General features: G+C 41.4%; 1 protein-coding gene across 2 annotated transcripts in view; it reads right to left on the reverse strand.

Annotated features, from left to right (window-relative positions):
- Positions 1-14,487, reverse strand: part of PLCXD2 (phosphatidylinositol specific phospholipase C X domain containing 2) — a 52,588-nt gene extending 38,101 nt beyond the window's left edge. For both annotated transcript variants that reach the window (XM_045385417.2, XM_005548191.4), the window contains exon 1: positions 13,756-14,487. In XM_045385417.2, the coding sequence (XP_045241352.1) occupies positions 13,756-13,918 (163 nt within the window). In that variant the 5' untranslated portion in view covers positions 13,919-14,487. The remainder of the gene's footprint in view (positions 1-13,755) is intronic.
- Positions 14,488-23,681: the final 9,194 nt, after the last annotated feature.

The following is a 23,681-nucleotide window of genomic DNA, read 5'->3' on the forward strand; positions in this document are numbered from 1 at the left end:
TTCCTTAACCCCATCTAGAAGTAACCTTTCCGCTTCCAGGTCCCAGCACAGTTTGCTTGTTTCTTTATCAAGGTACTCACCTCATTCTGCTTTTGTCTGAACTCTTGTATATCTCTGATAAGATCTATGAACTACATCTTGTTCATTTTTTCAAAATTTCCTACAGTAGCTATTATGATATTAGGTACATATTAGGTAATCAAAAGGATGTTTAATAATCATAGCTGTGTATATATATAAAACATTTATTTCATACTAGGTAATAATGTAATCACATTGTATATATTATCTTATTTAATTCTTAAGTAACTTTGTTGTGTAGCAAAAAATTTAAACCTTACCCAAAGAGAGGTATGGTCTTTGCCCTCAGTCCTCAGCAGGCAATTGCTTAAGCCCTTGGAATGTCCTATCTGATCAAAGTATCTTTATTTACCTGAGAGCTTTGGGCCATAAGGGAAAGTCTAAGGATGTGAGTTATGGTGCAGGATTTGAGTCACATAGGTATGGGCTTAACCTCTGAAGGGGCTGGATACTTATGTCAGCCATGTGGAAGCCCAGAAGAGATTCTGGACACCAAAGCTCAGGTGAGCTTCCCTGGTTAGCAGTCCTTTGTGTGGTACTGTCACACATCAATACAAGGAAAGAAACACTGTCCATGGGGAGAGGACAACTGGAAGCTCCACATTTGGAAATATCCTGACCTTTGCCCCATGCACCTCTTCCTTTAGCTGATTTTGATCTGTAGCCTTTCATAGCAATAAACAGTAACTATAACAACTTTCAATGAGTTCTGTCAATCTTCCTAGCAAATGATCAAACATAAGGCTGCTCTTAAGGCTCCCAAACCTGTAACTGGTGTCAGAGTGAGGGTGGTCTTCTGGTTTGTGCTTCCTCTAACTTTGCACTTGTGAAGTGGATATTATAATTATCTCAATTTTACAGATGAAAAAACTAAGAGACAGAGGGGTAAACCTTTTTACTAAATAAAGATCATGCAACTATTAATAGTAGCTAGGATTTGAGCCTACAACCTATACTCTGAACTACTTTTTCATAGTGCCTCCTGTGTGAATAACAAAGAGAGAGAGAAGATAAAAGATGTAAGAAGAGGCTGGGCAGAGTGGCTCATGCCTGTAATCCCAGCACTTTGGGAGGCCAATGTGAGAGGATCCCTTGAGCTCAGGAGTTTGAGACCAGCCTGACCTGGTCTCTACTAGAAAAAAAAAAAAAAAAATTAGCCAGGTGTTATGGCACGTGCCTGTAGTCTCAGCTACTCAGGAGGCTGAGATGGAGAACTGTTTGAGCCAGGAGGTCGAAGCTTCAGTGAGCCATGATCATGCCACTGTACTCCAACCTGGGTGACAGAGCAACACACTGTCTCCAAAAAAAAAAAAAGAAAAAGAAAAAGAAAAAGAAAAAACCCATAAAGAACAGACACTACAATGAACATGTGTTCTTAAATGCTGAAGATGTTTAGGGTGGCTTTCATAGAAAAACATCTTGTATTCCGACTCAGGTATTCAATCTATACAAATATTACAATAAATTTAATATGAACAGATAATAATTTTGCATGTTAAAATATCTGAGGCCTAAGCTAAGAATATATTAATTTACAAAGTTATTAATACATATGAGAAGTATACCTTATGGTTATTGAATGTAGCAAAAGATTTGTCTAAGAAAACAAAAAACCATTAGAGTCCTTGGGGACAATCTTATCATCCCTTGCCTTTCCATTTTAATTACCATCATTAGTCTGTGAGCTCACCTGACCCCATCAAGGAGACTGACCTGCTCTTTCCTCTGTGTTTCCATGGCAGTGAGTTGATATTTGATGAACTTAGGACATTGAGTGCTATTTATCTCCACATCTGTCTCTGCCACCTAAGTGTAAGCCTTTGAGGGCAGGATCATATCTAATTCATGCTTATGTCTCCATACTTAGTTTCTGGAATTTAGTAGGTACTGCACGCATCTATACAGAATAAACACAAGCACGAATACCTGAATAAACGGATGCTAAGAGAGTTGCCTAAAGCTGGTAGGCCTAGGTCTTCTGATCCTTTCCCAAACTTCTATTTGGTCCATCCAACATTAAACAGGTAGAGTTCCCTCTCTGCTCCTTTTCACCCCTTGTACCTGTTTACACCTAGCTCCATTTATCTCCCTTTGTCCTTCTAGCTTGAGTTATCTGGGTCAATGAAGAGGAATGTGTCAGAAAACATAGAGGACAAAATTAACCAGAAAGGATGACCAAAGGAACAACTATAATAAAATATTACATTGAATAATTTTAAAAGAAAGGTACCAGAGAGTAGATTTCCTGCAACTTATGCCTGCATAAATCATATTCTAATAATATCTCTGTGGAGTCACCAATCTCACACTTCTGAATTAGGTCCTTGAGAAAAATGCGACATTTGTAGAGAACTTCACTCCACATTAACAAGTGGAGAAAGGCTGAGGCATCTTTAGGGTATACAAAATTAGTTATTATGAATCCAAGATTCCAGATGAGGGGGGCCATTTCGTAGTCCCTTGAACCAAAGATAACACCTTTAAACATTCTTCTCAACCTATCATACTTGTTTATTTTCCATGAGGCATGTGGGAGAGTATTCATAATAACCATCAAACTGCCTGCAAAATCAGAGAGCCATGTGGCCCATTTAATTTTTAATCAGTCGCCTATTAAATTCATAATTATCCACAATGCAACAAAGCAAATGTTTAAGGCAGAATACTTGGAAGCAGAGGATGTTGATCAACTTATTCTTTTTTATGTGCTGAGAAGCCGAGGGGCATCTCACTGTCTCCGAAGAGACAGCCTGGGAATTAAAAGAGTCAGTCTTGGTCTATCCCTGCAACTGGCTGGATGAGCTCAGAGATAACTGAAGTAAATCAGAGGTTTACAGGGCACTTTTTAGACCTGCAATACTTTCAAATGAAGTATCTATGTGTAAAACAAGTGCAACCAGACCTTCTCTAGTTGAAGTTTCTCCCCAACAGTCTCCACCCCTTGCCCTGAGGTGGCCAGAGGGGCACCAAAGGGGTACCAAACCTTCCCTGCTCCGCAAGGCACAATGAGCATTCCATTGCCCAAGGTACTCTCCAAGTTAGCTCCAACGTCCTATGATTTATGTGAGTCAAAGGATTTTTAATCCCATGTCGGGGGTGGGGGTGCATTTTAAAGCTCTCTACACAGGGAGGGGTACCTATTCTCTTTTGAAAGATTTTCTCTTCTTCCATTGTCCAATAGACCCCAATCCCTACTCCAAATAAGATACTGTAGATAATCCATTCACAAGAAATCCTTCTATTCTGCTACCGTGCAACCTGCTCTGTCTCCAAATAGATGGCATCACCTTTGTATGAAGTAACCCCTTGCAAGGGGCACTTGGTCATTCCCTAATAAGCCTTCTCAGCTCTGAGATAACCATATTTGCTTTAAAAACCTCTTTGGAAGCACAGAAGAAAGAACAATAATAAGCTTTAGGAAAAGCCAGAAAAATGTTTAGGCTAGGAGAAAAAGTTACATTAAATGAACTATTCTACTGTAAAATTCTCCTGCTTTTATTGAGTCTATTGGTGCAACCCGAGATGTCCATGTATGAAATAAATCGTGTTTGATGATTGTGGCAACTAAAAGTTTCCATTTCACAGTTGGTTTATGGTATAGTATACAGAAGCTAACTCCTACGCTCGTGCCCAACCTGCCAAGAGACAATTCATACAGAATAGGCAGAACAGTGGACACTAGACGAACACGAAGGGGCACCTCTCTGGGACTAGAAACTCGACAAATTTTCTAAAAGAAGTACAATCTTAGTTCAAATCTAAAAGACATAATCTAAAAAATGAGGTATCAGCTTTAAATGGAAACCATCTGATATTGGATATAATAGTAGCTGTGGGTGAGGATAGAAGATTGGGCAAATTGTGAAATGTGAAGATTTAGCTCTGAAACCATCTCCACTGTGTGCCACCTGTGCCCTTCTCCCAATTCTGAAATGTCCCACAGGTGCGTCAAATTCAGCCTGCTCCAGACTAAGCACTTGCTTCCTTCCACCACCTCTAAACCTGCTCCTTCTCTTTTATCCATATTCCTGGGAATGCCACCAACTTCCTCTCACCCAAGCCCACTGCACCTTCTCTTTTGCCCTCCAATTAATTGCCAAGTCCTGCTGACACTTCCTCCTAAATAGCTCCTAAGTCTGTTCTCTTTTTCTTTGTCCATGTTGTCACCCTCCTCCTCAAGTCAGGGTCACCTCCCGCTTGGATGACCTCAGCAACCTAATTGGTCCCCTTGGTTACAGTACTTCCTGGTTCTCATATATTTTGTGCTGCAGCGAGAGTGATCGTTCTAAAACACAAAGTGGACCTTGTGATTTGCATGCTTAAAATGCTTAAAACCCTTCCCACTCCTGTTCAAGTAAAATTAGTTAACTCTTTTTTTTTTTTTTTAAAGATGGAGTCTTGCTCTGTCGCCCAGGCTGGAGCACAGTGGCACGATCTCGGCTCTCTGCAACCTCCACCTCCTGGGTTCAAGTGATTCTCCTGCCTCAGTCTCCCAGGTAGCTGGGATTACAGGCGCCCACCACCATGCCTGGCTAATATTTGTATTTTTAGTAGAGACGGGATTTCACCATGTTGGCCAGGCTAGTCTCAAACTCCTGACCTCAAGTCATCCACCAGCCTCGGCTTTCTAAAGTGCAGGTATTACAGGCATGAGACACTGTACCCAGCCTGAAGTTAGATAACTTTAACATGGCCTTTTTTTTTTTTTTTGAGACGGAGTCTCACTCTGTCACCAAGCTGGAGTGCAATGGCGCGATCTCGGCTCATTGCAACCTCTGCCTTCCGGGTTCAAGTGATTCTCCTGTCTCAGCCTCCCGAGTAGCTGGTACTACAGGCACATGCCACCACGCCCAGCTAATTTTTGTATTTTTAGTAGAGATGGAGTTTCACCATGTTGGCCAGGCTGGTCTCGATCTCCTTACCTTGTGATCTGCCTGCCTTGGCCTCCCAAATTTCTGGGATTACAGGCGTGAGCCACTGCGCCCGGCCTAACATGGCTTTTAAGACCTCTAAGTATGTTGCCACTTTACTCCCTGACATTCTCCTCCTTGTAACCCACAGTACAACCATAATAAACTATTTTGGTTTGTTAAATGCGCCATTCCCTCTCTTCAAGATTCTCACCTGTTTGATTTCCCCTTCTAGAGCATCCTTACTCTGTCTGTCTTATCCTGAGGGCTAATTTCTGTGTATTTTTCAGAGTTTAGTTTATTCATAATTTCCTCCAGGGGGCCTCCCTAGTCTTGTTAAGATGCCCTTGCTATACGCTTCTTCCAGCAGTAATGTATACCTCTCCAGTCATCCTACATAGCATATTGTGTTATAACTGCTTGATTAAATGTCCATTTCTCCAACTAGACTGTCAGCTCTCTGAAGGCAAGGACCATGTCTGTATTGATCATCACTGAATCACCAGTGCCTAGGAGAGAGTCCAGTATGTGGAAGAAAATTAACATACATGTTGAATAGAGTAAAAGAAACAATGAGTTTCTCATCTTAACCCACAGTATCCATAATAACTGCTGGATCATTTTGTTTCACTTCACTCTTATGCAGTTATTTTAGGGGGGGCTTTCCACCCATTTCTGACTAACTCTTTCAATGGCTGCTTTTTGCCATCAGGATGACATTCAATCTTGGCATGGGCATATAAGGCTCATTAGGATCTAGTTCTTGCCTACTTTTCCAGCCTCACATCTATTCCTTTCTTTAAATAAAATCCGTGCTCTAACCACACCAGACTGGTTGGCTTTGCTTAAGGTCACCATGCTGTCTGACTCCTTAGTCCCCTCTGCACTGTGACATCTGGCTTTCTACTCCTCACTATTTATATTTCAACCCAAGGGTGCTCTTGGAAGTCCAACCAACCAAGCTTTTCTCCTACTACCAGTAACAGAATTGGGTATTGGTTTTCTGAGTGTTACAGACCCCATGCATTTTCTCTATCATGTTTGAATTTTGGCTTTCTTCTAAGGTCATATTTTCATGAAGAGCAGGGAGAAGAATCTTGCTGATCTGCGTGATCACCTGATTTAACACAGTACTTGGCACAAAAGGGCATTCAGTAAATACCTTTTGAGTTAATGATTTCCCTTTAAATGAATACAATTTTTTAAATATAGGCAATGAGAACCAAAAGAAGCAAAAGGAGTAAGCAGGCACTGATGTATATTTTTAGCCAAATTAACACAACACACTCATATAATTCTTGTGAGGATCCATATGGACACCTACTGCCAAGATGATCACCTACACTCAAACCTGGGGAGGGTGGACGAGAACTGTTTACACCTTTCTTTGTTTGGCATTTATTTAGGGAGGGGTGTATCTGGTTTCAATTGCACTTTAAAAATAATGCTTTTCATATATAAGCCTTCAAATCATACATGTTCCTAAAATATTCATCTCAGTCTGACAGGGCCTAGGAATTTTTCAGTTCCACCATTACTGCACACTGCTGCCGCACTCCAAGACATTTGCATTATAGCACACAAATGGGTACTATTTTTTCCTTTATTTTCATCTTGACAGGTCTGAACAGAAATAAAAATACTGATAGAATATTCTCTAAGAAGAAATGATACTTTACAGCTGACAGTTCTAGAGTAATTGGACATTAACAAAAAAAACCCCAACCTGTTATTTTCTTAGAAAATTTTAGCTGCTTAGTAGACAATGAATCCACAGAAGACTGCCTGTGTTTCATAGATCATATAACCTAGATATCCCCCTTAGAGCAATGCAGACCTCTGTAGCTCAACCTGTTTTATCCTGAAGTTACCTAGAGACCTACTAATACAATCCTCCCATGTACTTTGATCCTCACAGTGTTCAGTAATATAATCCAAATTCCTGTCGATGTTTCACAACACAAGAGAGGTGGAAGACTCCTGCTTAACCACAAATGTAAATACTAAAACAAATTTAGCCACAGATCTCCTCCACCTAAATTTGGTTCTTGATGCGTGTTCAAATTCTTTTCACACACACAAACACACCCACCTATTACAATGTCTACAAATAATCCCTCCTCTGCAGGCCTAGTTTGAAACTCTAACTGGGGTTAGTCAGCATTGGCAAAGTGGTGTGCGATTTCCCCAAAGTTGCAGGACGCTAAAGCACTTCACTAGCATTACCTTTAGTGTGCCTGTGCTCCTAAGTTCCTAGAGGCAGGAGAGAAATGTAGAAGCTACCTGTCAACCTAGCGGAGGTCAGGTCAGATCACATGTTAGAAACCAACTCCTCAGCTTCAGAAACATGTCTGAGAGAGGAGCTTGCAGGTGGAAGCAGCACGCTCCAAGGGTCTGAAGTGTCAGTGGGTGTGTTTTGCAAGATATTTATGACGGGTGAACGATAGCAGGTATTGAGATTTGGGCCCAGTGGAGGTTGAGGCTGAGGCTAACATCACAGCTAAGTATCTGTGCATGTGTGTGTGTTGGGTAATGGGTGGTGTATGTGTGTTGCATGTATAAGTGATGTATGTGTTTGGAGGGATGATGAAGCTATTATTCCAATAGCTGGGGGAAGGAATTATAAAATATGTATAAGGATTTGTTCAAAGAAAAGCATTTTGTAACATTCCCACTCTCGAGCTAGGAACAAAATGACTGGGTTAGGAAGGCAAGTGATGAGGAAACGAGGAGAGCAGAAAAAAAGCTAAACAACATGCTTCTGTCACAGAGGGCTGAGTTTTTCCCAAAGGCTCTGGATGTCTGGGGATGACAAAGTCTGACAGCTGAATTTGGGATGGGACAGGACAGAGTAAATAACTAAAGAAAGTTTTCTGGCATCTTGATCAGCCACCCCATATTGCATCTAAGACATCCTTGGCACTCACAGCCTGAGCAACCCTCTGTATATCCTTCCCTTAACTTTAAAGCTTCCTTTGCAGGGCAACCATTCAAGTTACCCTAATCTGATCAGACAAAGAACACTGAGTCAGAGACAGTTTAATTGGACAGTCAGCTCTGTAACTAGATTGTAAATTACCTGAGGGTATGAACTGCATTTTACACCTCTTTTTTGTTGTCCATTCCAGGCACAGGCTTTCAATAAATGAATGTTCTGATTGATTTTTTTTAAAAAAGATACATAGTAACAATTGTTATTATTATATAGTGCTTATTTTGTGACAGAAAGCATACTATATGAATGAATTTATTTCTCACACTAAGAAAATGAGGTGGTGCATAGATTACCTCTGTGTTACAGAGAAGGACACTGAAGCACAGAGAGGTTAAGTAATTTGTCCAAAGTCACAGGGCTTGTAAAGGGCAGAGTCTGTATTTAAATCCACATAGTCTGGCTGTAGCATTCATACTCTTAACCAATCCATGATCTTTCTTTTTATAGACATGTGTGATTCTGGAAATTTTTGTGGCTTTTGTGATTTGCGGGAGGACAGAGGGCTAGAGAAATGATGAGCTTTTTTAGGAGTGAAACCTACTAATGAAACCACCACAGCCATAGCATCTTTTTATTTTTCACTGTGGCCACCCAGAGGCGGGAAAAGCAAAACAAAACAAAAATAAACTATCCTCATTTAAGAGACCATTTTGGTCTCCTATGATTTTTTTTTTTTTCATGATTGAGTCAGCCTTGGTAGATTCAGCTTGGTCCCTGGTTTCCCACAACCTCAAATCCTGTAGAAGAATGGATTTGTTTTAGGCCAACTCATGGTTCATGCTATCCTCAGAGTAGAGCCAAACAAAACTTCTTGTTACACAATTTATTTTGTGCCCTTTTGGGGTGGTCCCCAAATCTCCTTCGGATATGCCAGATCTGGTTCAACTTTCAGAAGCAATATCTGAGTAATGACTCCATCCTGCTCCACTCAGGGATTTTGTCTCCATGTCACACATGTGGGAAGAGGGTGTGGGGCCACAGGAGGAAGACCTATAGAAATCACCAAGTGCTCAAGGGCAAAACTGCTAGGAAAAGGACAGGATTCCAGAAAGGCAGAAAAGAAGAGAAGGGAATGATCACTAGCAACATGAGAACAGAGAATCGTCTGGGAATCGGAGAGCAGTGAGCAGCACCTGTGGAAGGGTTGATCCTGGCAAGGGAAGACCGGGGACCAGGTCAGATCAGTGGAAAGAAAGCAAAGAGGGGAGCAAGAAATGAGATCTGGGAGAGGCAGCAGCCAGGCAGCAAAGATGAAAAGCTCTAATCTGACAAGGGAAGAAGGAAGGCAGGAGGGATGTTGGGTGAAAGAATTGCTCCTAGAACAGAAGTTACACAAGGCCTCTTCTTCTGACTCTTGTGACCATTTCAGCCTTAAAATTTTCATTTCTAATGGGGCTTAGTGATGAGCCTTATCAAGCCTAATCTTCAGGAATATTACGTGCAATAACAAGAAATGGATTGGAAAATCTTCATATGGTTTCATGTGGTTATTTGTGAAAGCTGAACTTAACCAATCTCTAGCTCCCATCACAATGAAAAACAATGGTGGCTGCAAACCATGTTTCTAGCATTCTTACTCCATACTTTCCATACTTTCAATTATTCACTCAACTGTTACCAATGGGCTGCTCTGTTACCTTCTACTGGGATTTAGGATTATAAAGTTAAATAAGATATTTTCTGTCAGCAAGTTGTTCACATGGGAAAAACATACACTTAAAAATAACAATGTGTTGAGAAGTACTATGACAAAGAAACTATAACAGGGATATGGAGGGACCAGAGAGGGTGTCCTCTAGCCATTTCCCTCATATACCCCCATTTACCCCCATACACCCCCATCCACCTGGAAAGTCTCCTTCCCAACCCTAACCCTCAACCCATATCCCTTGAAGTCCTGACCATTCCTCACATTATAGATCAAATGCTATTTTCTCAACAAGGTAGTTCCTAATCTCAGAAGGTGGAATTAATCTTTCCATTCTGTGTGCCTCTGTAACATGTTATTTATATCTCTGGTGTAAAATTTATTCTAATTAGTTCTTTTTAAAAAAACTATGTATGATGAAGGTAGAGATAGATAGATAGATAGATAGATAGATAGATAGATAGATAGATAGATATCTATGGAGGTTTCTTAAAGTGCAGTTAGGGTCTGGTGAGGTAAAAGTTCATTTACATCAAGTAATCTACAGCCCCCTTTAAGAGGCTAAAGTGAATAGACCCTGCTGCATTCTGGCAATTGTGAAACCTTGTTTGTACATTTTCTTGTTTTGAAGAGGCATAAAAGAAATAGCCTTTAGACCTAAAATGACCCAGTCATTCCTTCCAGCTCTTTCTACATTGGACAAAGAACAGGGAACAAAATAAAACAAAACAAAACAAAACAAAACTCAAATTAGTCACATAATTTTTAATCTGGAAAGGACTCTATATTTCATTTAACCCAATATCTTAATTACAAATAAAGAAACTATATTCTGAGAAATTTAGATACTTATTCAATATTACACAGCAAGAATCAACGATAAATTTTGCAATCCTTAAGTTTGAGGCTCTTCCCAATAGAACCTTCCCAAAATGTAAACCAAGCAGTTTACCTTTAATAAGAAAGAAAGTGTTTTTTTAAAAAATGGGACAGCATTAAAATGTACAGAGAAAAAAAAAATTCATTGAAAAGCAGTATACATTATAGAGAAATGTCTTCCCATTAGTCCATTTGTCCACAGAGAACATCATGCTTTCACAAACATCAGTGAAAATGTTTGTAGAGTTTAAAGCTTTAATTTAAAAATCTGTCCTTTATGATGTCTGGATCCTTTATCCTTCAGACATCAAATGATTCTATACAGTTAGCAATAAGAATTATTTTGAGGTTCTTCTCCAAGATATTTTAGTATGTTTGGTGGTAGTGGCCATTAACAGGTGTTCTTAACAGTTGCGGAAGTAAAATAATACATCAAGGCTCTGTTGAGAGGTGCACATTCACACATGTTCTCTCCCATCATGACTTAGGCAAAGGCAGCAGGTGCACTCAAATGTGACACAGTTTACTCCATCTCAGTCCTGCTATTATTGCCAGAGGGCTTGTCTTTTCCCTGCCCTTTCCCACGTCCCCCTGCCCCATCGCCATCCTGATAGATCTGACCCAGTCCTATAGACACCCCAGATTGGGCATGTGGGTGTGCACACACCCACACACACCAGGTTGAAGCACTAAAATTGAATTTAAAACTTACTGGGTTCCAATGCTAAACAGGCATATGTATATATAATATGTATACATGTACATGTGGATAGGTACATATAATATGTATTTATCTACCTATATATTCAAAGTGATAATCCCTTAGATAAATACCACTCGCTTTTAAAAATTCTTTCATTCACTGCACAGGATGGTCTGAAGAAACTGGCTTTTAGTTAGAGACTACACCCACTGCTCTGCCATTCCCAAGGACCCCTCAGGGGCACAGAGACAGTACCTCAGTTTTGCAGCTACATAGGGGTTTAAATACAACTTCTACCACTTCCTATTTGTGTGATCTTGAGAAAATCACTTAACCTCTTTGAACAATAATTTCCTTAATTCTAAACTGAGGATGTTAATACCTACTTCATGAAGTTAGGAGGACTGGAGGTATTGTATGCCAATGGGTGCTGCATGGTAGTGCTCAGTACATAATAGCTATTATGATGCAGATGATGATAAGAGGGAAGAGTTAAAGAGGAAATGGGGGACGATCATGGCCCCCATTTCCCAAATGCCTTCTATATTTCGGGATTTCTCAGCAAGGATTGGTAGAACTTGACTGCTAGCCTTTATCTGGTGAGTATGAAGCTCGAGGTAGAGGAAAGAGAACTAGTAGGGGGAAGTCCATGAACGGCTAGCATTTAATGTTATTTTCTTTTCTTGGGCCTACACATACATACACTTAATGTCCCTTCCACTGCTGAGGAAACGGCACTTCACAGTAGTGAATTCAGCATCTTTTGAGGAATCAAAGCCATTTTTTTTTCTTTTTGCTTAGCAGGACCGGACTGCACAAAGCAGGGTGAAAGAATTCACGTGATCTCCATGGTGGCTAATTATACAATTTCCAGTTTCAACAGCAGGTCCCAGCTATTTGCTCCCCCGCTACCCCAGCAATTCTAGTAACTGTGAGCTATCCTATGGATCACAGAACAAATGCCCAGCTCCTTTCTACAGTCATGGGGTCAGAGTACACAGCCAACCCACTAGCAGAGCTGGTGTTGTGGTTTGAGCCATCCAAAGTACAAGGAAGGAGGAAGCCCCAACCTACCCCGGACATGCCCTGAATGACACAGCCATTTAGGGCCTGCCTAAGATGCCATTCTGTTTGCAAACACATACTACCTGCCGTATCACTCAACAAAATAATTCCATCAGAAGGCCTGAAGGCAAATGACTAATGTTAAAAGTGGCCCATGCATCATTTCAGTGACAACTCCACAGGCGCCAATTAAACATGGAAAAGACCTGTTCTGAAGCATGCCCATCTGGCATTTCCCAAGGAGCTGTAGTCAATGGCTGATAAAACATACGTGATCATAACTATAAAGAAATTTCGCAGCCCTCTCCTTGCTCAAAAGCAACCGGGGCCCATGAGGACAATCAACCTGGAAGACACCCAAAAGATGAGGTGAGTAAAGAAAAGCCTGCATCTGAAGCCAGCACTGCTCTTCCTTGTGCACAGAAAGCAAAGATCGGGAGTTGCATGTGGTCATATTTTCAGCCACCAAAAACAAACAAAAAAACCAACCAAACCTCAAAAAAGCCCAGACGGGTCTAGGGAATGCTTGGGAGTTTGTCTGGTAGTCTATGGTAAACTTCAATTGTTATGTCTCTGAGTGAAAGAAAGGATGGGCAGTAGTCCATCCCCTGCTTCTAGGAGTGCTTTCCAGTATCCCCATTGTAGGACCTGCTCAGCACACCAGGCCAAACTCACTGTCCAAATATCCTTCCCTAGAACCATACAATAACCACCTTCTGAGTGGAAGGAAGAGGACACACTTAACAAATGAAGTCAAGGCATAAAACCTCCAGCAGAGAGACAGTGGCTGGAGCAGAAATGCTTTTCAAGGCTGCAGTTCTAAATCAGTCAGGCAGACACCTGTATACATACATACATAGAGAGACAAAGCTTCAAACACCACCACCTCCTCACACCTAATGACTGCCTGTGATGAGAGTTTGCATTCTCTATTCTGGCTTTTCTAACAACAAAAAATGTGTCTTTATACTCAGTTCTGATTCTGAACCTATTCTCTAATGCTTATCCATTTTTTGTTTTTCCAATACACAAGGTCAGATAAATGAGAAATAAAATATTTTTCAGTTTTAATTTTGATCCAGATCTAAATTATTTGTCACTTTTAATTCATTACCTTTGATTTCCCCTTCAAGTGATTTAAGTCAATGCACCCCTCACATACACATAACAACAGTAAGAAGGATAATATTCTTAGATTGGGGCTAGCAAATATAAGCAAAACAAACAAACAAACAAATAAAAAACCCACAAGCAAAAACAACGATGCTTCCGTTTTCATGAGTCCTTTTACCAATGATGCAGTGTACTGAAATCTCTTCAAAGCAGTTGCTTCAGTGTTAAGTTTTTGGTTCGAAAATAAAAAGGGGTCACTGACAATTAATTTCTCAGCACAATAGAAAAGCAACCCAACCCCTTAACAACACTAAAATGGCAGAATTAAACACAGTGGGAACAAGTAGGAATAGACGAATACCTGGGATTGCCAGATTGGAAAGGGGGAGGTTGTGGAGGTGAGGGGGGAGCGAGGCCATCCAGTCGGCATTGCAGACCTCCGATGATGTCTTTGTCCCGCTGGGGTTGGGAGAGCAGATGGTCCCCATTCTGAGTTTCCTCCTAGCCTTCCTAACTGCTAGCATCCCTGTTGTTAACAAACTGGCCAGTCTCAGCCCAGTGCCACTCACTCAGTGATCATCACTTCTCCGGCTCTGTGGACGTTTCAGGGCGACGCTTGCCACGCCAGCCTTTCCAAAATGCCTTTCTGGCTGGGAGACGGGGCAAACAGATGGATCCCTACCCACTAGCACCCGCAGTCCCCACTCTCCCCGGCCCAGCCTCTGCTCCACTCCCTTAATCTGCTCAGTCCCAGCTCCGTTAAACTTCTTACGTTCCCCTCTGGAGATGGGGGAAGGTAGGCCCCTACAGATAAATCTTACAGAAACGGAAAGTCCGAGGAGTAGCCACACCCGGAGCCACTCACAAGACAGGTGCCCACCCAGTGTACAGACATGCCTGCCGGTCCATACACATGTGGCGCCCGGGCGCGCCGGCTCTAACCTGATTTATGTTTCTATATGTGTCACTGGGCTGGTACACAAGCTGGGCCTGCCTGCTACTCACTCCCCCGCTTCTCTGCACAGACGCCCCCTGCCCTGTGGCTTCCTGAAAGACACACAGAAGTGCAGCCGGCGGCACCCCGACTCCCGGCAGCCCCTCCCCGCACTGCCGGGCAGATTTGCCGGGCTAGGCGGCCCGTGATTGGCCGCTGGCGGAGCGCGCTCCGATTGGCCAGCGCCCTCCGGGCTGCCCCTCTGTCCCGCTCCCACGCCTCCCCTGCTCCCCAGTCTCCTCCCTTCGTTACTCCTGCCTTCCTGTGTGTGTGTGTACGCAGAACCCGCGGCAGCGGCTGCATTCGTGGAAACTTGCAGGCTTCGGCCAGTCGGTCCTCAGATAGGACCTCTTTCCTCCAGCCCCTCACACAGTCAGCACTCAGATGTTCACACACGGAAAGGGTTACGTTTTCTGTAAACCACAGAAGCAGCAGAAATATGATAGGTAAGAGGCCCAGAAAGGTGTTGTATCTCATATTTGGATGACAACATCTAGGATGGTTTGTGTTTCAGGCATTACATAATTAAGCTTCACCTACACATTACTAGGCAGTAGTCCCGTGCAGTTATTACCGTTTTACAGAGGAGGCAATAATGAAACATCTTTGTATTGTCCTGTTGTTTAGAACCTTTTTTTCAAATTCCTTGTCCCATTTGCTCTTCACAGTACCCCACCAGGCAGGGAGGGTTGCTGATATAATTCCCTTTAGTAGATGAAATGAAAGTCTGGAAGCATTCAGGGAGCTGAATGTGGTGGCACTATTGGAAATCCCATTTTGGAACGAGTCTCGCTAGTATGGAGGCTCGTAGGCATACAAACCCATTTCCCTGCTTTCTGCAGTGTTCCCTACTCCTTCAAATGGTACTTTTCCGTGACGGAAAACTATGAGGTCTCTACTGGTCTGAGGACTTTGCACATGAAAATCACAGGGACATCCTGGCAAACAGACAAATCAAGAAAAGCACTCTGGGCTTGATGGTAGGGTTCCGGAGGGCTTGATGGTAGGGTTCCAGATACTCGATGATAGTGTTCCGGAGGGACTCAGGCCAGACAGGTCCTCAGTAACTCAGGAGGACCTTATGGGAAAAGAAAGCGGTTGCCTGAGCTAAGGCAAGATTGAGGGCTCATATACAGATCTGTAGGTCAGCTAACATTTAATCACCAAATGGCCCCACCTTATCTCCTGGGCCCCAAAGCACCTTTCCATACACATAACTCCTGCTGCGTAGTGGCCCGTTTTGACATCTTATTAACATTTCCTTTTCCAGGCTATTCTTAACATTCATTTAAACCTGCTTTGCTACATAATATTCCCTGTTTTTCTGTTTTGTTTGTTCGGTTTGGTCTGGGGGATTGTCACTTGTATGTCAAGAAGGTGTGTTATATTTTTCGTTTATCTTCTAATACTTACAGGGCACTTCAGTATAAACATAGTATTCTTTGTTTTTAAGTATACCACAGGATATTGGGAATATGTCACCTAGCTGTTTGCATCAACAATGTTTTTGGGTTTTTTCCTCCCACCCACTCTCCTAGAAAAATCACTCTGTGAAGTAATATCTTAAGATTTATTTTTGAAGTGACAGCTTTCAGGGCTTCCCCTTCAGCCTAAAATTTCCAAACATAAAACTTTATGGAAACTGTCTAAAGCAAACACAATGTATTCTTTAGTCTCTACTGTGAAATGTTAATTTTAGTGCCTTTTTTCCCCTTATTTTTCAACTGTTAACCAAAGGAATGAGTGATATTTAGAATGCATCAAATTTGGCTGGGCGCGGTGGCTCACGCCTGTTATCCCAGCACTTTGGGAGGCGGAGAATGGCGGATGACGGGGTCAAGATATCCAGACCATCCTGGCAAACATGGTGAAACCCCGTCACTACTAAAAATACAAAAATTAGCTGGCTGTGGTGGTGCGCGCCTGTAGCCCCAGCTACTCGGGAGGCTGAGGCAGGAGAATCGCCAGAACCCAGGAAGTGGAGGTTGCAGTGAGCCGAGATCTGCCACTGCACTCCAGCTTGGCGACAGAGCGAGACTCCATCTCAAAAAAGAAAAAAGAAAAAAGAAAAAAAGCATCAAATTTTAGACACTTAGCGACATCACTGAGTGAGAACTTGAAAGCAAGTAGAACCACTTCAGAATGAGATGATTTGCACCTCTCTGAAATTGGCTTATAAATTTACAGCTACTTGATTTGCCCAAGAAAACAATTCAAAAGGAGGGCAACACTTTTTCCATATATTCCTGAGTCAGTCCTGGGAAAAATCTAGCAAATGAAAACACAGTGTCTAGTACAGTACTTGGCATATAGCAGGTACTTAATATTTATTGGAAGGAGGAAGATGCTTGGTTAAAGCTCTTGATAAATGTCATGCTCTGCTGGGCTCTAAGTAGTGTCTTAGAGCAGTGCTTTTCAGACATTAATATGTAAATCAATCATATTCTGATTAAATCAATTTGAGATGGACCTGACATTCTAAATATTCAACAAGCTTCTAGCCAATGCAGATACTCCTGGCCCAGACTACACTGTGTGAGTAGCAAGGCCTTAGAGAACAGGCTCATGTTTGATAGGTAGGATACGCAGTGCTTTTCTCTCTTTTCCAAGATTTTATAATGTTTTTACATAACTTTTATAATCATAAAATAAATGTGCTTAAAAAAACTCAGCTAACAATCTCTAAGATAGTCTTTTTTAAAATCCTATTATGTCATGGAAACCAAATTACCAGTGAGATTTTTCTACGATGCCATAGGTGTATAGGGAAAAATATTTTTAAAATAAAAATTAATATTTAGAGTTTGGAGAGTTAATATTTTTATACATACTATATTATGACATCAAAAGAAGAGAACTCAATTAACAGGAGGACTGAAATTTTGAAGTAAGTAAATTTTAATGAATAATTACAAGCAAACGGAGTGCTTTTTGTGTATAAATCATTCTGGTAGGTCCTAGGAGTAGAAGAAAAGTGAAATGATCCTTAGGTAATATATAATCCAGTAGAAAAGAGAGTCAGATATGTGAATTATGCATCATAATATCAGGCAGAATGAAGGGATAACAGAGACACACAAGTGGAGGATAATAAAGAGGTATATATTTTGATGGAGGAAGAGCCAAGGGATGCACCGTTAGAGGATGAAGTATTCAAACCAGGTCTTGAATTCTGAGAAAAGTTTCTGCCCATGGAAAATGGGTGGAGGATTTTGGCATGGGAGAGGCATATGTAACTTGGAAAACAGAGGCAAAGCTATGACAATGAATGATAGATGTGAGAAACAGAAAATATACTAGAGTGACATATGAGAGAAGTGGGAAATATAGTTCATTTACTCTCATTTAATCTTCACATGAGCCCCATGAATTAGGCACTCTTATTGTTCCCATTTTACAAAGGATACTGAGGCTTAGTGGCTACATAACCCTGTCCAAGATCTCATGGCTAGTGAGTTGCATAGCTGTGACTCCAAGTCTCTTGATCATTGTGTCAAGGGCTTCCCATTACATGTTACCTGTTATTGTAAACCTAGTAAAGGCTGTTTATGACCAAAGCGTATTAAAGAGTTGCACTTTTTTTTCTATTGACAAAAATGGCCACTGCAGGTTGTTGAGAAAGGGAGGAAAATGATTCACATTGTACTTTAGGAAGGTAACTATGGCAGAATGGAGAATGCTTGGGGAAATGTCCAATTTCCAATGTCCAGTGATATGTCTTTCAGATAAATCACTGAAACCAATTATCTAAGCTATGAAAAGTGAGAAAAAATGCAAAGACCTGGCACACAGAGACTAAATGCATGGCCTTTCTTAACTCTGATGCTTGCCTTCCAACCCCACTTCTCACCCCAAGGACCTGTAATTCTAAGGCCTGAGTGGGTAGCTTCCCTACCTCTTAAATTATTTTTCGTTACTTGAACACCTCATCAAACTGTTCATCCATTTTTATTAAACACAACCAATCTCATTTATGTAAATACATATACAAATTTCTTTTCTGGAAATTTTTTCTCCGTTACGCTCTTAGTTCCCCAACCATTCCCCATTCTGTCATAATCATCTTCCTAAAATACAATGTGAATAATTTTGCTCCCCTTCTCAAAAACCTGAAGTGGCCTCTCTTGTAAATATTAAAAAAATTTCCAAGCTCTTTAATATGCTTTATTCATAAACAGCTCTTACCAGGTTTACAATAATAATAGGTGACATGTAATGGTAAAGACCCTTCTGGATTCCTGAAGAGCTGACTACAGCCTTTGCCCTCTATTTGGAGACTCCATTATTGTTTGAAATGTCTGTACTTTACAAGTAGTTTGTTTTGTTTGGATTCATATGATAAATGAGTAGTGAGGATCCCAGATAAAGCACCAAAACAGCTTGCCGTTCAGGCATGTGTAGTTGGTAGGATAAGCTGGTCTGATTTTACTTTATTAAAGGCACCCAAAAAGCCTTGGAGGAAGCATATTGATTTAATGATATTGGGACCAGGGCTGTCCCTGGTCCCCAGAGCTAAGCCTCAGGACTGTCTTACTTCCCAGGCTGTGTGCTAGGTGGGGAAGGGACAGACCCCAAGCAGAATCAGAACACAGGCATGTATTTGGTCTAGGGATATTGCCTAGAGGGGAGTGAGGTTATATGATGCTTTGAGTTCCACAGTGATGTGTCACACACAATTTTTTTTTTCTGTCTGGGGAGTGGGGTGGCTGGAAGGGGAATAAGGGTGAAATGAGGAGCCAAGTAAATGAAAGATGGGATGGAGTAGAAGCTGCTTTGCTTTATGGCCTCGTGCCGGTAGAGTTTATTCCTATTCATTCCCAACCTTATTCACCCAGGTCAAGCCAAAACACTGTATGATAACGATCAGAGGAGAATAAGGAGATGCAACCAACATAGGTGGTGCTGGGACATGACGACAGCAGCAGCAATTACCTCCAGGAAGAGTGACATCATTGCAGCAACTGGGGATCTTCAGGAGCCTCCAAGGAAATGGAGACACTGAGGTACACACTTGTGGACACATGATACACCTTACACATTCCTGACATCAGAAGACAGAAGATTGGGATCCAGTTATTTTGTTGATTGGGTTAGAGCCAGAGACCATTGTTTTGTCGTTGTTACTGTGACCCATTCCCAGATTATACCCAACTGGTGTGTCCTTGAGAAACTGGGTAGAAGAGAAAAAAGAGCTTAAGCAGGAAGTAGTGTTGTCTATATTATCTCACACCCACTTGGTATTTATGGCCCACAACTGGAATTCTGTAATGAGACAAGAGTGAATGGCAGCAATGGCCATAATATTGCTTCTCCCAGATTTGAAAGCTTGATGTTCAGGAAGACCCTAAGAGCCTCTGTGCCTTTTAAATTTATTGGACATTAAGTTTTTCTGGTATGCTTTGAGAAAATTTCTTTTAACAATAGTGGTTACTATATACTTTTGAGAGGAGCCACTGACAAGTGTGATGATTGTAAAATTTATTTTAATATCCATTCATTTCCGTCTACCACATCACATTCCAGCATCCTCTTCCATTTATCCTTCCCACGCCACCTCCAACCCCTGAAAAGGTAATTGAGAGGAAATAAAGGGCTCAGAGCCTTCATTTTCTAGCTAGTTAGCTGCAAAGCCCCTGATTTAAGATGTTATAGAGCCACCTGCTGGTAATCAAGGCTCACTTCAGGCACACATAATATTTTCTTTCAGTGTCAATTATCCTAAAAATGTCTGTAGATCACCAGCAACAGGAACAACTAGGAGTTTATGCAATATACAGATTTCTGGATCAAATGCCAGTCCTCATGTGTCAGATCCTCTGGGGACGGCATCTTTTCTTCCTGTCTTTAAAATATGCTCCTCGGGATTTTTACGTCTCAAATGTTTGAGATCAAGGCTTTGAAATGTCAACAAATTTCTCTTCTTTAAAAGAGTTAGAATAGGTAGAATGGCAGAGTAAACAATTCTTATCCATGCTGCATATAACTTTATGCAATTAGAGAAGAATATTTTGGCAGAGATAGTTGATATCAACTAGCAGGGAAACCAATTGATCTGCCACCCTTACCTCTTTTTTTCTCCAGGCTACCCCACCGCAAGGTTCCTAGAGTTATAAGAATTATATCCATTATTAGGAGACGTTGTTGTATTAATGTGTATATTAGTAATCACTTGAGCTTCAGTCACAACAGAATGACCTCTGTACATTTGTTATCATTTAACCAATCTAATCTTGGGAATGTATTATTTTAACAACATGACTCTGCATTTTGGGTTGCCACCATCAGTTGGAAGTAGCATGATGCTGCCTCATCCATGGAGTAAAAATTAGTAATATTATCGTTACCTAATATTATCATTCTCTTCCAACTTTTTAAATATTAAAATTGCAAGTTTGTACAAACAACCTTGACCAACAAAAATATTTCTTTTTAATAAAGTAAATAAATTTCAATGTAAAGAAAAGTAATGACTTTTTAGTGTGTCAGCAACTCTCTCTGATCAACTCTCTCTGAATGTTAGGTTGTAGTCAAAAGCCCTTGTGATGCTTCTTAGCCTTTTGATGATTTTATTTCAAAGGATTCTGATTTGCTTAAGTGTCTGTGGTTAACTCCACAACTCAGACACGTGTTCAGCTCTGCCCTTCCTAAACTGCAGAAACTGGTCATGGAGGAAGTCATAGTTTATCTTAGCAACATCTGCACCCACAGCTTCCTCTTCCTTTGAGTAGCAGAAGTAAAAGAGAAAGTAAAATTTATGCCACACATCTTTCTGTTTCAGCCAAATATAAAGGAGAATATTCTAGAAGTCAGAGTTAGGCAATATAATGAAGTAGAGGAGGAAGTGAGTTCCTATAACTGGAAGCATCCAAGTCAAGCTTGGCACCAATAAGACAGTAACATGATAGAATTGAAGCACTTGATGGCATGATTGAACTCCATGAACTTCATGGTCTTTCCAACCATAGTCTGTTTTTTCCCTCTGCTGGCTATAGATACCTTTTTATCTTTGCACAGTTAAGCATTTCTTTCCTCTTTATTATCTTTCCTCACTCAAATCTTTGACTTCATTTGCTGTAGTAGGACGAACAGAACTTCTATATAAATATGGACTTGATGTTCTAAAATCATGCTGCTACCAGCAAAAGCTTGAGATTGTGTTTTGGGAAGTATCTTTATGCTGGTAACACGTTCTAGCCTCTGGGGACACCTCAACATTTTCTCTACCCTTTCCCTGCATTCAGCACTCAGGATGAGATACTCTTAGCTCAGGAAGCCAGGCTCAGAAAACACACAATGAAGCTCTCAGAGTGGGAAGTATGAATGACCTGGATGGAAGTCACCTTTAGTGCCTCCATCACCTCCACAGTGGTAGGATTGATGTGTGTGCGACTTGAGGGCAGAGCTTCTCAACTCTTGCACCGGAGGTGCCCTAATCATGGAGCTGAGTAAATGCACACTCCCCAGAGCCCTATATGGCAAACATGACAAGCATTGATCCTGGCATTTCTTTCAAGCTGCATAGTTTGTTTTTGTGAATTCATTCACATTTTGTTACACACACATGCACACACACACACACACAATTGATGTTCTGGATGTGCTATGTTTGCCCTGTGGCTTTGAGTCCCTTCTGGCACACGCCTGTATTCTTGGGTACTTGTGACCCGTAATGTGAAAGTCCTAGGACTGGAAGAAAGGCACCAAGAATTCAGTTAGGCACAAGAAAGCTCTATTCATTCATGGTCCAGCCCAGTTTAGTAAAGTAAAAGACTACGAGTGGATTTGAAACCAAAGCTTGAAATCGTGTCCATTTGCCCAAACCTTAGGCAACCTGGAGCAAAAGCTGGTGAAGAATCAAGATTGTGAGTCATTAGAGACATGACTGTCTCCTTAAAGAGAGTAGAGGACTGACAACTTCCCACCTAAGCTTCACTCTCTCTTCTTGAGTTGACCAGGAGGAAGTTTCACTTGTAGGGGTCATCCTGCCCTTCTGGTACCGAATGTACAATATTAAAGCCCGATGAGTTTACACAGAGGAAGTAGAAGACAAGAGACCTCTGATTCAGGTCTCAAACTCCTATGACTCTTTAGCCTGCTGAGGTATGTTCTTGCTCCAAGAGTTGCAGACCATGCTTCCTCACCTGGCTAGACTGGTGTTCTGTGTCTACTTACTTGAGTCTTCACTGATTCCTTGGATCTGTTCTTTTTTTTTTTTTTTTTTTTTCCTCTGCACCTATGATGCCTGTCTGATTCTACCAATCTGGGCTAAACTTTGAAACTGACTCAGTGGCCTATTCAGCCTAAGGCATCTGCCAAGCCACCCAGATTTAGGTCCTGACCTCTCCTGGCCTGACTGACATGCCACAGTAAAGACCATTAGAAGAAGAGCATTGATTTAAAGTGGATCTATCAGTCTGTGATGTGAAGTGAGTCAAAAGAAAAGCTCAACTCACCATACTTGAGTGACAATCACCACTTTCAGCAAATTCCCTGTTCCACAAGGCATTTTTCTTTCTCCTGCTCACTCATTCGCCATTTCCTGTCATTCATTCACACGATATTGAATTGAATATTCCTTTGTGTCTGGCCTCATCCTCACAGTGGGGGTGGGGAGGAGTGAAGGCAACTTTCCACATTTGAGGACATTTGGGTCCAACAGAGTTCACAGCCTGCATTCTCTCATCTTGGATTGACATTGCACATTTTGACATAAACATTAAAGAAACAATAGCAAACCGAAAAATTTCATCTCAGTGGATAGAACAGAGAGTATCTTCAAATAGTATTTATTGAACAAATAAATATTGGTCAAGCTGTGTACCCAAAATTTGGGGTAATGGGTAAAAGTTCTGTAGGGGGAACTTCTGCAGAAGTGATTGCTGAGCCTTCTTCCTGCCCCTGCTCCTGTGTCGAGAGCCCCCAGTAGGAATGTTGGGCAGGAGTCCTCCCAGTTCTGCCACATGTGTGGGATCTTGCTGCAGGGACTGCTGTAAACTGGAACTGTTTCCGTAGTTTCTACTAAAGTACCAACAAAAACACTGCCCAAGGGTTTGAGGGAGGAATGAAAGTCTCTATCTCTTGGGTGAAGTCTGGAGAAACACAGCTTAGTTTCCTTTGATATGAAATGATTTAATGGTGAGAGGATAAGTTTGCCCTGGAGTTTTGGGAAAATCAAAGGGCTCCATTTATCTCCTTAAGAAAGGAAAATTGATTGAAGTTTTGGTGGATCCCAGCCAATACCTAGGGCAGAATAAGACCCAGAAATGATATAAAAACAGTGAACTTATGGGCTG

This window comes from Macaca fascicularis, chromosome 2 (genome assembly GCF_037993035.2).
Source record: "Macaca fascicularis isolate 582-1 chromosome 2, T2T-MFA8v1.1".
In the NCBI taxonomy this organism is placed as follows: domain Eukaryota; kingdom Metazoa; phylum Chordata; class Mammalia; order Primates; family Cercopithecidae; genus Macaca; species Macaca fascicularis.